General features: G+C 41.2%; 2 protein-coding genes across 5 annotated transcripts in view; both read right to left on the bottom strand.

The window, feature by feature from the left end:
• The window catches only part of csnk1g2b (casein kinase 1, gamma 2b), a 35,604-nt gene extending 28,250 nt beyond the window's left edge, over positions 1-7,354 (bottom strand). For 2 of the 4 annotated variants that reach the window (XM_029707155.1, XM_029707154.1), the window contains exons 1-2: positions 7,222-7,354; positions 3,672-4,469 (exon numbers count right to left, since the gene is read on the bottom strand). In XM_029707155.1, coding sequence (XP_029563015.1) covers positions 3,672-3,899 — 228 coding nt within the window. In that variant the 5' untranslated portion in view covers positions 3,900-4,469; positions 7,222-7,354. Of the gene's footprint in view, positions 1-3,671; positions 4,470-6,497; positions 6,597-7,052; positions 7,145-7,221 lie in introns of those variants that run through there. The other 2 variants (XM_029707153.1, XM_029707152.1) reach the window with 2 other exon arrangements.
• A 1,129-nt stretch (positions 7,355-8,483) lies between these two features.
• On the bottom strand, positions 8,484-11,759 carry LOC115159005 (diencephalon/mesencephalon homeobox protein 1-like). The gene is made up of 4 exons (XM_029708414.1): positions 11,621-11,759; positions 11,060-11,232; positions 10,660-10,835; positions 8,484-9,163 (listed from the first exon to the last, which is right to left on the bottom strand). Exons 2-4 carry the CDS (start codon positions 11,223-11,225, stop codon positions 8,705-8,707), a joined length of 801 nt encoding a protein of 266 aa, XP_029564274.1. The 5' UTR covers positions 11,226-11,232; positions 11,621-11,759; the 3' UTR covers positions 8,484-8,704.
• Between the last annotated feature and the right edge of the window lie 253 nt (positions 11,760-12,012).

Here is a 12,012-nt window from a genome sequence, read left to right as displayed (position 1 = left end):
GGATTATACAGTCTAAAAAACATTAAGGACACCTGCTCTTTCCATGACAGACTGACCAGGTGAAAGCTATGATCCCTTATTGATGTCACCTGTTAAATCCACTTCAAATCAGTGTAGATGAAGGATTTTTAAACCTTGAAACATGGATTGTGTGTGTGCCAGTCAGAGGGTGAATGGCCAAGACAAAACAGTTCCTTTGAATGGGGGTATAGTAGTAGATTCCAGGTGCACCAGTTTGTGTCAAGAACTGCAACGCTGCTGGGATTTTCACACTTAACAGTTTCACTTAACAGGGGGGGGGGGGGGTGCAACTTAATTAGGAAGGCGTTCCTAATGTTTGGTATACTCAATGGATATAAGGGCAGTTTGTGGGACAGGTAACAGAAAGACTGACTGATGCTGTTGAAAAGCAGTTCTTGAGGAGAAACGACCACATCGGATGTCCAAGGACAACACGGCTTGGATGGCTGCAGGTCAAGTTGTCTAGTCCCTGTGTCCTTTTGTGGACAACAGGGGTAGGAGGTACCATTTCATAGAGCCTGTGCTGGCAGATTAAAGGGTGTAACATTAATACAAAGCATGAGCTCATATAAAAAAAATATATAATAATAAGAATTGAGGTGTTGTATGTTTATTCTGTTACTCAGTAGGTGATTTATTTTAAATATGAAATGTTATTATCAAACAGTCATTAATGATCTAGAAAGAAACGACTAAAACATACATTTGAAATGGAGTGCAGTGTCATTTGTCTGGTCTCTTTTGGGACCCTGTCACATCCATAACAACATTTTCCTCTAGCCTTATTATGAAAACTCAAATACTTCTATAAATTGTTGAGGTCTGCCATGTCAGAGCAAAAACCAAGCCATGAGGTTGAAGGAACTGTCAGTCGTGCGCCGAGGCAAGATTGTAGTTGTAGCATCATGCTGTGGGAATGTTTTTCAGCCGCAGAGACTGGGAAACTAGTCAGGATCGAGGGAAAGATTAACGGAGCAAAGTACAAAGAGATCCTTGATGAAGTCCTGAGCGCTCTGAAGCAGGTTCCCATACTGGAGCGAAGATTCACCTTCCAACAGGACAACAAGCCTAAGCACACAGGCAACGCAGGAGTGGTTTCGGGACAAGTCGCTGAACGTCCTTGAGTGGCCCAGCCAGAGCCCGGACTTGAACCCGATCGAACATCTCTGAAGACCTGAAAATAGCTGTGCAGCGACACTCCCCATTCAACCAGACATCTTTCTAGATCTACAGAGAAGATTGGGAGAAACTCTCCGAATACAGGGTTGCCAAGCTTATAGAGCCATACCCAAGAAGACTCAAGGCTGTAATCGCTGCCAAAGGTGCTTCAACAAAGTACTGAGTAAAGGGTCTGAATACTTATCTAAATGTAATAGTTATTTTTAATACATTGGCTAAAAATTCTAAACACGTTTTTGCTTTGTCATTATGGGGTATTGTGTGTAGATTGAGGGGGGGAAAACAATTTAATCCATTTTAGAATAAGGCTGTAACATAAAATGTGGAAAAAGTGGTCTGAATACTTTCTGAATGCACTGTAGAAATTAACATTTATGCCTGATAAGTCAATTTTGTGAGACATTGTGTGTAAATGTCATATCCGTAATGCTGAAATTGCCCTTACTCATTGTTAGGAAGAATGATGGTTTAAAAATAAGATGATTTTATGAATCCCATAAATTAAGATTTAGGTACAATCAACTATCTTAATTTCTCAGATCAAATTATATTTTAAAATAATGTTTCAGGAATGCTAATCTCATCGGTTTCTAACTACAGAAATTATTTTAGCACAATCTGAGATGGTGGGTCTCGAAATCCTATTTCCTTGTGCATGAGGTGGAAGAACCCATGTTTGAGTGACCAGGGAGGGGAACGCACAAACATGTGGAGAGCTGCACTAGACTGGAGGTCAGCCAGGGGAGCTAAAGCAAAACACGCCACTCATGCCCAAACTTAGGTCAGAGGAGTTCACATGGGTCAAAGCCTCAGAGGAGAGGACACAAGTCAAACCAGCAGCACATAAAATCCTAAAGTTCCCTGGAGAAAAACAGTCTTGCGGGCAGGGATGCCCAGTAACAGTTCAGTAATGCCATTATCTGTTGCCTGGCTGAACAGGTCTATGTTGCTAGCTAGCTGATGAGATCAATCAACGGGGCACAATGCCATTGCCCTTATTAGGAAAGGTGAGAGTAGCTAGCTAGTAACTAGCGCCATTGAAACAAATTCTTTGGTTCACTTCAAATGTACTCATGGAGCAACAGTGGCACAATATCCAGCGATGTTACGGAAATAATGCCAGAGCCGGATATAAAATGGACATGAGGATAAAAATACCCAAAACAGATGGAACGTTTCAGACAGAGAGAAGCAGCGCAGCGGAGGATTTCAGAAGTAAAAGAGATTAAATTACAGCGCTAACCTCGGCTTTCAATGCGGTTAGCAAAGCCTTCAATATGTGTCTAGTCAGAGATAATGACCTCCCTGGGAAATACAAATGTAAAGATAATCATACACGGTCCAGTGTGGCTGTGTAGGTGTTGACGCCAAGCCCACACTCGAGTGCAGCGTTCAGACGCCATTTATGACAAACAACCTCTCGAGGTAGAGTGCAGAATTACACCAAGGCCTTTTTCCAAGAGACTTCTAATTGGCAACTTTAAATGACCCCATTAAAACATATGGATATACCAGCGTTTACGGTGACATTCAGGCTTCTACATGACTGGAGGAAAGCAGAAACTTAAAATGTTGCAGAGGAAGCTCAATTTCTGGCTGGCTTCCCTTCACCAATCAGAAAATAAATGGGTCTTGCCATTTCATGTGGTTTCCCAGACCCACGCTCTATATATTGCAGAGGAAGCTCAATTTCTGGCCAGGCCTCCCTTCACCAATCAGAAAATAAATGGGTCTTGCCATTTCATGTGGTTTCCCAGACCCACTCTCTGCAGGCTGCAGAATTAAAATCTTGACTTGCAACCTCTGAGCCCCCTACGCTGGTTTACTCTGAGATTCCATTTCACCTTTGAGCTAAAAGGTAAGAACCCCGATGTGTGTGTACATGCATGCACACACCATGAGACAGTACTGTAGTTGACTTGTTCTCATAGTGATATTGTGCAACAATTCCCTTACCTCCCTCAAGGAGTTCTAGTGGGCGTTTCTCTGGTGTGTATATCATGACCTGGGAAGTTAATTATTCTTCCTTCTCTTTAATATAATACAAATTGAGCATAGTTGACTCATTAACAGTGCATGGGACAAGCTACAGATAAGTAAATATTTGCCTGTGGGAGAAAGAGATTGTCAGCACTAAAATGTTTCCTGTCTCTTAAAGGTCAACAAGTCATCAGGGGTGGGGTGTTCTGCTGCTGTAAGGAAACTGGATTCAATTACCTTGGCCAAACTACAGTAACACAAATCTAATAACACAACAACAAAAAATGAATGTCACAATGCAGCAAACCAATGGCAAGCTGCACTAGTTGTAGTGAAGTAGCATAGAGGAATGTTAGATTGGAGGGGATGGCAAAATATAGACCTACAGTATGTAATTTGAAAAAGACAGTGGTGAGGATGATTAATGGAGGAGTGCATCCAAACAGAAACACACCACAGCCATGCCGTTTAGTCAAACATGTTGGCCTTACCAATTTGATGGCCACATATTCGTTGGTGTAGAGGTTCTTCCCCAGCCGCAGCTCTCCAAAATTGCCACAGCCAATCTTTTTTCCGACACGGAAGTTTGGGCCAACCATAAGAACCCCAGAATTGGTCCCTGTACCCCGGCCCCCATGTCCAGTCCTGCTGCCAGCTGCCTTAGACATCTTTTTCCCTTCCTCTGTCTCTCCTTTACTCCCCTTCTTGTCAAAATCCATAAGCTTGTGATACCCTGGCCTCTCCACGATTACTCTCCGGCCATGCAAATCACAGAGGGGCCAAAACAACAAGGACTCTTAGGGGAGGGGGAAGGCGATACAAAGACAGAGGAAAGGTGTTGTATAGAAATATGCAGTGTATTAAAAGCCACTTCCACAGGGGTAAAACTGCAACCAAAACACACAGTATGTCTATCTGCCAATGTTGTACCGCGTGCTCTCCCCTTCTTGTTTATGGTGGTCGACTCCTTTCTTCTCTGTTTGTCCAACTCCAGTCTCAGAGTAGCATGTCCCGGCCTGAAGTGAGCAGGTTGTGCTAGCATGCACCCACGCACACACAAACACACACACACACACAAACACAACAAGCACTCTGAATCCCAGCTACTGGATCCACAATGCAGCTTGGCAACTTTCCCCGGAGCCCCTCATTGCGTCCTTCTGGTCAGTCTTTGGTAATACAGCAGACATTCTTCATGTTCCAGTGCCACGGCGGAAGAGGCAATGGTGGAGGCAGAGTCAACAATGATGAGATACTGCAGTAGAGTTCTGTTCTGTTAAGTTGGATATCTGAAAAACACAAACAAACTGAATTAGCCCTTAGGTGTAACAATCCATTACAGAACATCTTGCCAAATACACATTTGCAATGGTCAGATATCAATGACATGTCTTTTCTAATTGCAAGCCTTAAAAATGCAGCAATCTACATGCAACAATAGTCTGAGATACAATTTTATAAAGCCTAGTATGTTACTGGTAATTCATACATTTCTAGCCTGAAGTAGAAATGGGATCCATTTTCTGAGTGGTACATGCAGTGAATTCAATAAAGCAATCAATACGGGTGGAAACATCACAAACTAGACTGAGTGTTGTGATGAGAACAATGCACCCCTTTCCAGGACGTATCAGTTTTGAACATCCAAAAACCAACACTATAGGGCTATGGCTTTGGACAAATGGTGTTCCTTGACTATTAGCTGTAAAGACTATCTAACGTGACTGATTCACAGGAATGTAAAATTTGACAAATTCAACTGGAGTGTGCTACCTAGCCTATCCTTTGGCACACTCATCCACAACATATCAGTTTTCACTGGTAGTGTGATTTGAAAGCCTTTGAATAGTTAATAGCATACATGGAAGTTTCTGTATAACCCTGAGGCCTAGCTTTCCTCCCTCTCCTTCCCTTGGGAACTGTGATGTTGCTGATACTTATGGAGAGCAGGTAATGCCAGCAATATCAGCAGGCAGCTATGCTTTCCTCAGGAAATGCACTTAAAATGATCAATGACTGCCAAAAAACTGATTCACTGAAAAATGATTCACATCAGAGTTAAGGGGATACATAGAAATGGAGAGGGCAAGCCAAAGGGCTTAACTAATATATATATATATATATATATATATATATATATATATATATATATATATATATATATGTGTTCATCATTGAAATAGCATGTAAAAAAAGCAGTAAAACACAACATTAACCAATTTAACTTGGCCAATACCCAGTGCAAGTTTTTTGCAGTAGTAGAATAAACGAATTTACATGAGTAGAATAGGCTAGATGTAGGAATGTGTGTGTGTGCCTTCACCTGTGCAAAGACAAACAGAAGCATGTGTTCAGAGTAGATAAGGTCAATTATTAAATCACTGTATCCTCTATGTAGTTGGACAAGTCTTGGTCATTAAAAGGTCTATCAATGAAATGGAAACCCCATTACTTGCTAAATGTATCCACCACCACAAATTATGAAATTGTGAGAGCACTGAATACAAACTACTTCCATCCCAGTAATGTAAACATAGTGGGGTAGGAAGTGCGGCTGGTTTTAATAGGAAAACCATATTTAAAATCGGACAGTAAAAATAAAAGAATTTGAGTCAGTGTGCTAATACATCCATCTATTCCAACTGACTTTGTTTAACTGAGAAATTGAAAAGCCACAGAAACAGAACATAACAGTTGACGAACTAGGAACTAGTTAAACAGTTGAATATCCTTGTCACATTTTTTTTTACCTGGCATAAATTTCCAAAGTGGTTACGAGTGTAATCACCGCCTTTCATACATAAATTAGCCAGCATGTATTTACAATATAGTCATCATTCAAGCAATATAAAAATACTAACTAGCTATGAATAATATAGCCTATATGAACCATTGCATTTAATCCTATTTGGTAGCCAATTTGACACTGAAGAAACAATAAATGCCTGGTCAAATGTTTGCGCGACTAATTTTCACGAGATGTTGTGTTAGCTAGCTAACGTTAGCTATTTGCCTTAGTAACCTGCTTTATTCTCTTTCCAAATAGTTGAATCCTAACAGTAACAGAAACGAAACAATAACGTCTGCAGTAAATTAGCTAACAAGTAAGATTACTGACCAAATATAAAACTAGCTTATGTGATGAAGGCAACTCCACTGGTTAATGAAGGCCTCACATCGAGCTAGCTCGCTAATTTAGCTAGCTCATTCTCTTCGTCGTGCAGAGTTCATGCTAGCTACCGAGTTATCTAGTCTGATTCTATGGCAGTTGCTGTCAGTTGTGTGGCCCATTTAGGAAAGGTAGTTTAACCTGGTACCCGTACGAAGATGACAATGCTTGTGATCAGTCTGTAGTTCCCATATTTTTCTACTTGTCAACTCCGTAAATACTCCGCAGAAGTTACAGAAACGGGAGTCTGAAAAAAAATAATAATGAAATCGTTTCAGACTTGCAAGCTAGATAACTAACGTTAGCTACCGTACCGTCCGTAGTGCTACCTAGCTAACGTTAGCGAACTAGCTACTACTAGTACTAGCGTGCTGAGGTGAGGTAGCTGACATGTAATTGGAAGTGGCCAATACTGATACATTATCACCAGCTTGTTTTCTTGTCAAACTATTCAAATTGTTGATTAGTTAGCTACTCATCGAACATATCCTGGCCTAGTAGCTACTTGTTCCCAACACACACTGATCAGTCACGTACTAGCTAACGTTAGCAAGCTAATGCCGAGTAGAACAAGCTAAACTGCATAGAACATCAAATATTCATTGCCATAACCTTAATTACACATTAATCAAGACAAACCCTTCTAATATTGCAAACACATTATACGAAGTACGTAAAAGCGAATTAACAAAGTTCATTTCACCTAAATTAGCTGCGTTTGTTTTCAGTTCCCAAACATATCAGTGGGCAACTCCTTAATCCCCACAACATAAATCCAGTTTGCAGCTAGGTCGTTAATTTACGGCTAAAGCGATTGCCTTCGGAAAAAGCTCCCCCACTTAACCATGCATCATCAAAGAAACGTATTTTACCTGTCAACGGGTATTTTCAAAGTGGATGTATCAACATGGTCATGTATTTACGAGATTTTATCTCTTCTCCCTCGCTAGGTCTTGCTGTCTCTTTAAGTCTCCCAGCCGATAAGCAAGCATTCAGCGTCATCTTTCACTCCTACCGTTATCCTTGCGCTGGTAAACTAGCGCACCTTGCTTGAAGAATAGAACCAAAATCCATACAGCTCAATAACCCATGAAAATATTCGAGTGTGGATGCTGTGGCTCAGTTTCCAGCTATACAATTTATGAAGCACAAATTCTGAGCTTTTGTGAACTACTGGACTGTCATTTGGTCAAAATCATGAAACATCAAGAGCATTTGTTTGTCTAACTTTGGTGTCTTGAGGGGGCTATATAACATACTAGACATACAAGTAATTGGCATGTCCTACTGATTTACACAGCATGAGAATTTGGTCAAATATGTCCTCCTCTGCCATGACCCTTATTTCAAGCTTTTATTGTGCTTTTGACTAGTAAATCTAACAATCTTCGATCTGAAGCTCTATAGTTGATGTGTGCTGTAGGCCTAAAACCACCATCTGCTACCTCTGGTCACCTGGCTGGTAGCCTCCCATGCCAGGCTTATTGGCTGTCCTGACACAGGGGTATCTGGTTGGCACTCCCTCCCTGCAAAGAATCTGTTGGAGCACATCCCAGTCATTTACCCTCTGTTCTAACACCTTGACCACCCATTGCTTGAGTTATTGCCTTCTTCTGCCCTAGACCAGAGACCCAAACTCATCTGGGTTATTATTTTTCTATATGCAAAAATAAACAAATAGAAACTAAAAAGACATTAAAAATAATTGTTTTCACACAGAGTTGAATTATGATTTTATTGTGTATTACCATGAAATTAATGTAGGATAGGCCTAAAGATTCACTGGGGCGGCATGTAGCCTAGTGGTTAGAGCATTGGGCCAGTAACTGAAAAGTTGCTGGATTGAATCCCAGAGCTGACAAGGTAAAAATCTGTCGTTCTGTCCCTGAACAAGGCAGTTAACCAACTGTTCCACAGTAGGCCGTCATTGTAAATAAGAATTTGTTCTTAACTGACTTGCCTAGTTAAAAAATTTTTTAAATCATACCTTGAGACATTACAGAAAATTGTCTTGAACAAATGAATATATGATGTGAAAAAAGTGCCCGAAACCACATCTCAATTCTCTATTCTCCTAAGTGCTTGTCATAAGTGAGTAAAAACTGACTGTAACAGCTCTATGCAAATGAAGTATGTAGCAATCCACTCCTGATTGCGATCCTGAATGCTCACAACATGTCTTGAGTCTTTCTTAATCAATCTAATCATCTACAGACATAATCACTTGTCAGAGGTCCTTCATACATACATACAGATGTACAGTGTCAAAGTATACAATCAGTAGTTTATGTGTCCGTATTGATACTAGTGCACCAGTGTACCAGTCCCTTTTTGCCATCACACACTGCAGAAAAGTTATAGACCCAGGTTGGGGTGGGGTACAGCTTTACTGGGAAAGAAAGTCTGAAGGGAAAGGCTGCAGTTTTTACCAACCGGTGGGGCAACTCCTAATGCCGGACTGTGTTGCTGTAGAATGGGCCAGAATTTGGGGGTGAAATCTAGGCCAGCTGACAGCATCCCTAAAGCATGATGATGTGGAAGTTGGTTCCGCTCTCCATACACAAAGGGAAAAACGGGAGGATAATGTAATCTTGTGTGGACCTGAGTTGCAATGGCGTCTCCAGGACAAGAAATGGTGGGAGCATCACTGACTTCCCAGAGAGGAGCGAATTTGCTTTGTGTTTTGGAGTCCTTAGTAGTGCTCTCTTCCCCTCCTGCCTTGGTCTGATGTGGTTCCTCCAGGTTTTGCTCTCTGCGAAGAGGGGAGCATCGCTGTCCCTTACGGAGCTTTGCTCTTCTGTTCTTGAACCACACCTGGAGGAGCATATCATTTAGTTATTGGTGAAGGGTTGAAGTGTTTATAAAGCTTTTAAAAAGTAATATCTGAAAGCACTACAGCTTTTATATACAGTTCCTTTCAGGAAAGTATTTAGATCCCTTTAATTTTTCCATATTTTGTTATGTTACAGCCTTATTCTAAAATGTATTAAATTGTTTTTCCCCCCTCACACAATACCCCATAATGACAATGCAAATTTTAGCTAATTTATACAAAATAAAAGATCACATTTACATAAGTATTCAGACCCTTTACTCTGTACTTCATTGAAGCACCTTTGGCAGCAATGAAAGCATCAGTCTTCTCGGGTGTGATGCTACAAGCTTGGCACATCTGTATTTGGTGAGTTTCTACCATTCCTCTCTGCAGATCCTCTCAAGCTCTGTCAGGTTGGATGGGGAGAGTTGTGCACAGCTATTTTCAGGTCTCTCCATCCCCACAGCATAATGCTGCCACCAATATACTTCATCGTAGGGATGGTGCCAGGTTTCCTCCAGACGTGACACTTGGCATTCAGGCCAAAGAGTTCAATCTGGGTTTCATCAGACCAGAGAATCTTGTTTCTCATGGTCTGAGAGTCTTTACGTGCCCTTTGGCTAACTCCAACCGGGTTGTCTTGTGCCTTTTACTGAGGAGTAGCTTCCGTCTGGCCACTCTACCATAAAGGCCTGATTGGTGGAGTGCTGCAGAGACGGTTGTCCTTCTGGAAGGTTCTCCCATCTCCACAGAGGAACTCTAGAGCTCTGTCAGAGTGACCATCGGGCTCTTGGTCACCTCCCTGACCAAGGCCCTTCTCCTCCGATTGCTCAGTTTGGCCGGGCGGCTAGCTCTAGTAAGAGTCTTGGTGGTTCCAAACTTATTCCATTTAAGAATGATGGAGGCCACTGTGTTCTTGGGGACCTTCAATACTGCAGAAATGTTTTTATTTTTTTTGACCTCATGGCTTGGTGTTTGCTCTGACATGCATTGTCAACTGCGAGACCTTATATAGACAGGTGTGTGCCTTTTCAAATCATGTCCAATCAATTGAATTTACCAGAGGTGGACTCCAATGAAGTTGTAGAAACATCTCAAGGATGATCAATGGAAACAGGATGCACCTGAGGTCAATTTCAAGTCTCATAGCAAAGGGTGTGAAGAGTTATGTAAATAAGGTATTCATGTTTTTAATTTTTAATACATTAACAAAAATTTAAAAACACCTGTTTTTGCTTTGTCATTATGTGGTATTGTGTGTAGATTGTTGAGAAATATTAATAAATAATAATAATAATACAAATATTTAATACATTTTCGAATAAGGCTGTAACTAACAAAATGTGGGAAAAGTCAAGGGGTCTGAATACTTTCCGAAGGCACTGTATATTACAAGAATAACATTAGTAAAAGCAGCAGTTCAAATAAATATTATGAATGAATGAATGAATAAATGCACACTGGCTGGCCTTTTTGAAGAGCGACCTTTACTGACCTGAATGCGAGCTTCGGGCAGGTTGATGCAGACTGCCAGTCTTTCTCTCATGCTTACATCAGGGTACTGGGTCTGCTGGAAGGCTTTCTCTAGAGCCTGTAGCTGGGACACGTTGAAGGCTGTGCGGCTCCGACGCTGCTTTTGCTGGTTCCCATAACGGGCCTCCAGGATCAACTCTGTGGGGACAGAGGAAAAGCCACAACAAGATTACTGGTGAAACAGCCAGCCAGTTGGCATTTCAGATATCGGGCTAAACGTGAAAATACCAGCATTTTGGCAGCCTACAAATGTTTTTTAATGTTTTTTTTGTGTGTGTGAAAAATGTTGCCATCTGCATTTGTTTGATTGCATGCATCGATTGCAGACACTGTCATAAATTAAAGTAGTCTAGTCTAAATACCTGCAAGTCTTTCAGCAACAGAGAACGTGTTAACCGAGGAGGCATTGGCCAATGAATAAACCTGGTACTGGTCTGCCATCTGGTGGTGGTCGAAATAGACGGAGTTGAAGCTGTGTAGAGGATAGACTCCACTGTTGGATCCCCCGCAGAAATTCAAAGCATTCATAGCGCCCCTAAATGAATATAGAGAAAATAACAGTTTTTATTTTATTGGCATTACACCATAATAACTAAGCATACAATGTCGCCTATATAGCTTACTGTAAATGTAGGACGCTTGCACTGTGCAAAATTGCACGGTGCAATTTTGATTTACAGTCTAAACTCACAACAACAACAACAAAAAAATACAGTAAACGGTAAATATACATTTTCAACTTTCTTGATAATTCAAGGTAATTGAAAGTTGTTCTTCTCTAAGCATAAACCATTGCCACTTGATTTAGTGGCAATCTGCTGCAGTAGGCTACCAACATACAACTATTTTCAAAATACAGATCAGACCCCAAAAAAATATTCCAGTGATGAAGTGTGTAAAAGTTCCAGTATTTTTTATTTTACCTGAAAAGCTCACAAAACAGCAGAAATGTAACCGATTCTCGTGCGCTTTAGAGTCAAAGAAGTCCACCTATACAGTCCAATACTTTCGAAATGCAGGCCTTATCCTCGTACGCCACGGCATGGATCTAATTCTCCGAAAACCATTCTCACCCACCAACCCACGACTATTTAAGAAGCATTTACTCCAGCTCCACTCAACCATTAGCCAATAGAAAGAAAGGTATTAGCCTGGATTAGGTGGGATGAGGGAAAAGAGGGGGGTCCAAGGGCTCAAGTTTTTGAAACTATTGAACTTGGGGAGATTTACGCAAAGGATCCCCCCATAATAAGCGAGCGCATCACTCCCTCCCGTTAAAACAATTAAAACAATGTGGTCTGCTAATCTCTGAGGC

Source organism: Salmo trutta, chromosome 22 (assembly GCF_901001165.1).
Source record: "Salmo trutta chromosome 22, fSalTru1.1, whole genome shotgun sequence".
Lineage (NCBI taxonomy): Eukaryota > Metazoa > Chordata > Actinopteri > Salmoniformes > Salmonidae > Salmo > Salmo trutta.
The sequence above is the reverse complement of the archived record's forward strand: the minus strand, read 5'-3'. Positions and strand labels throughout refer to the sequence as shown.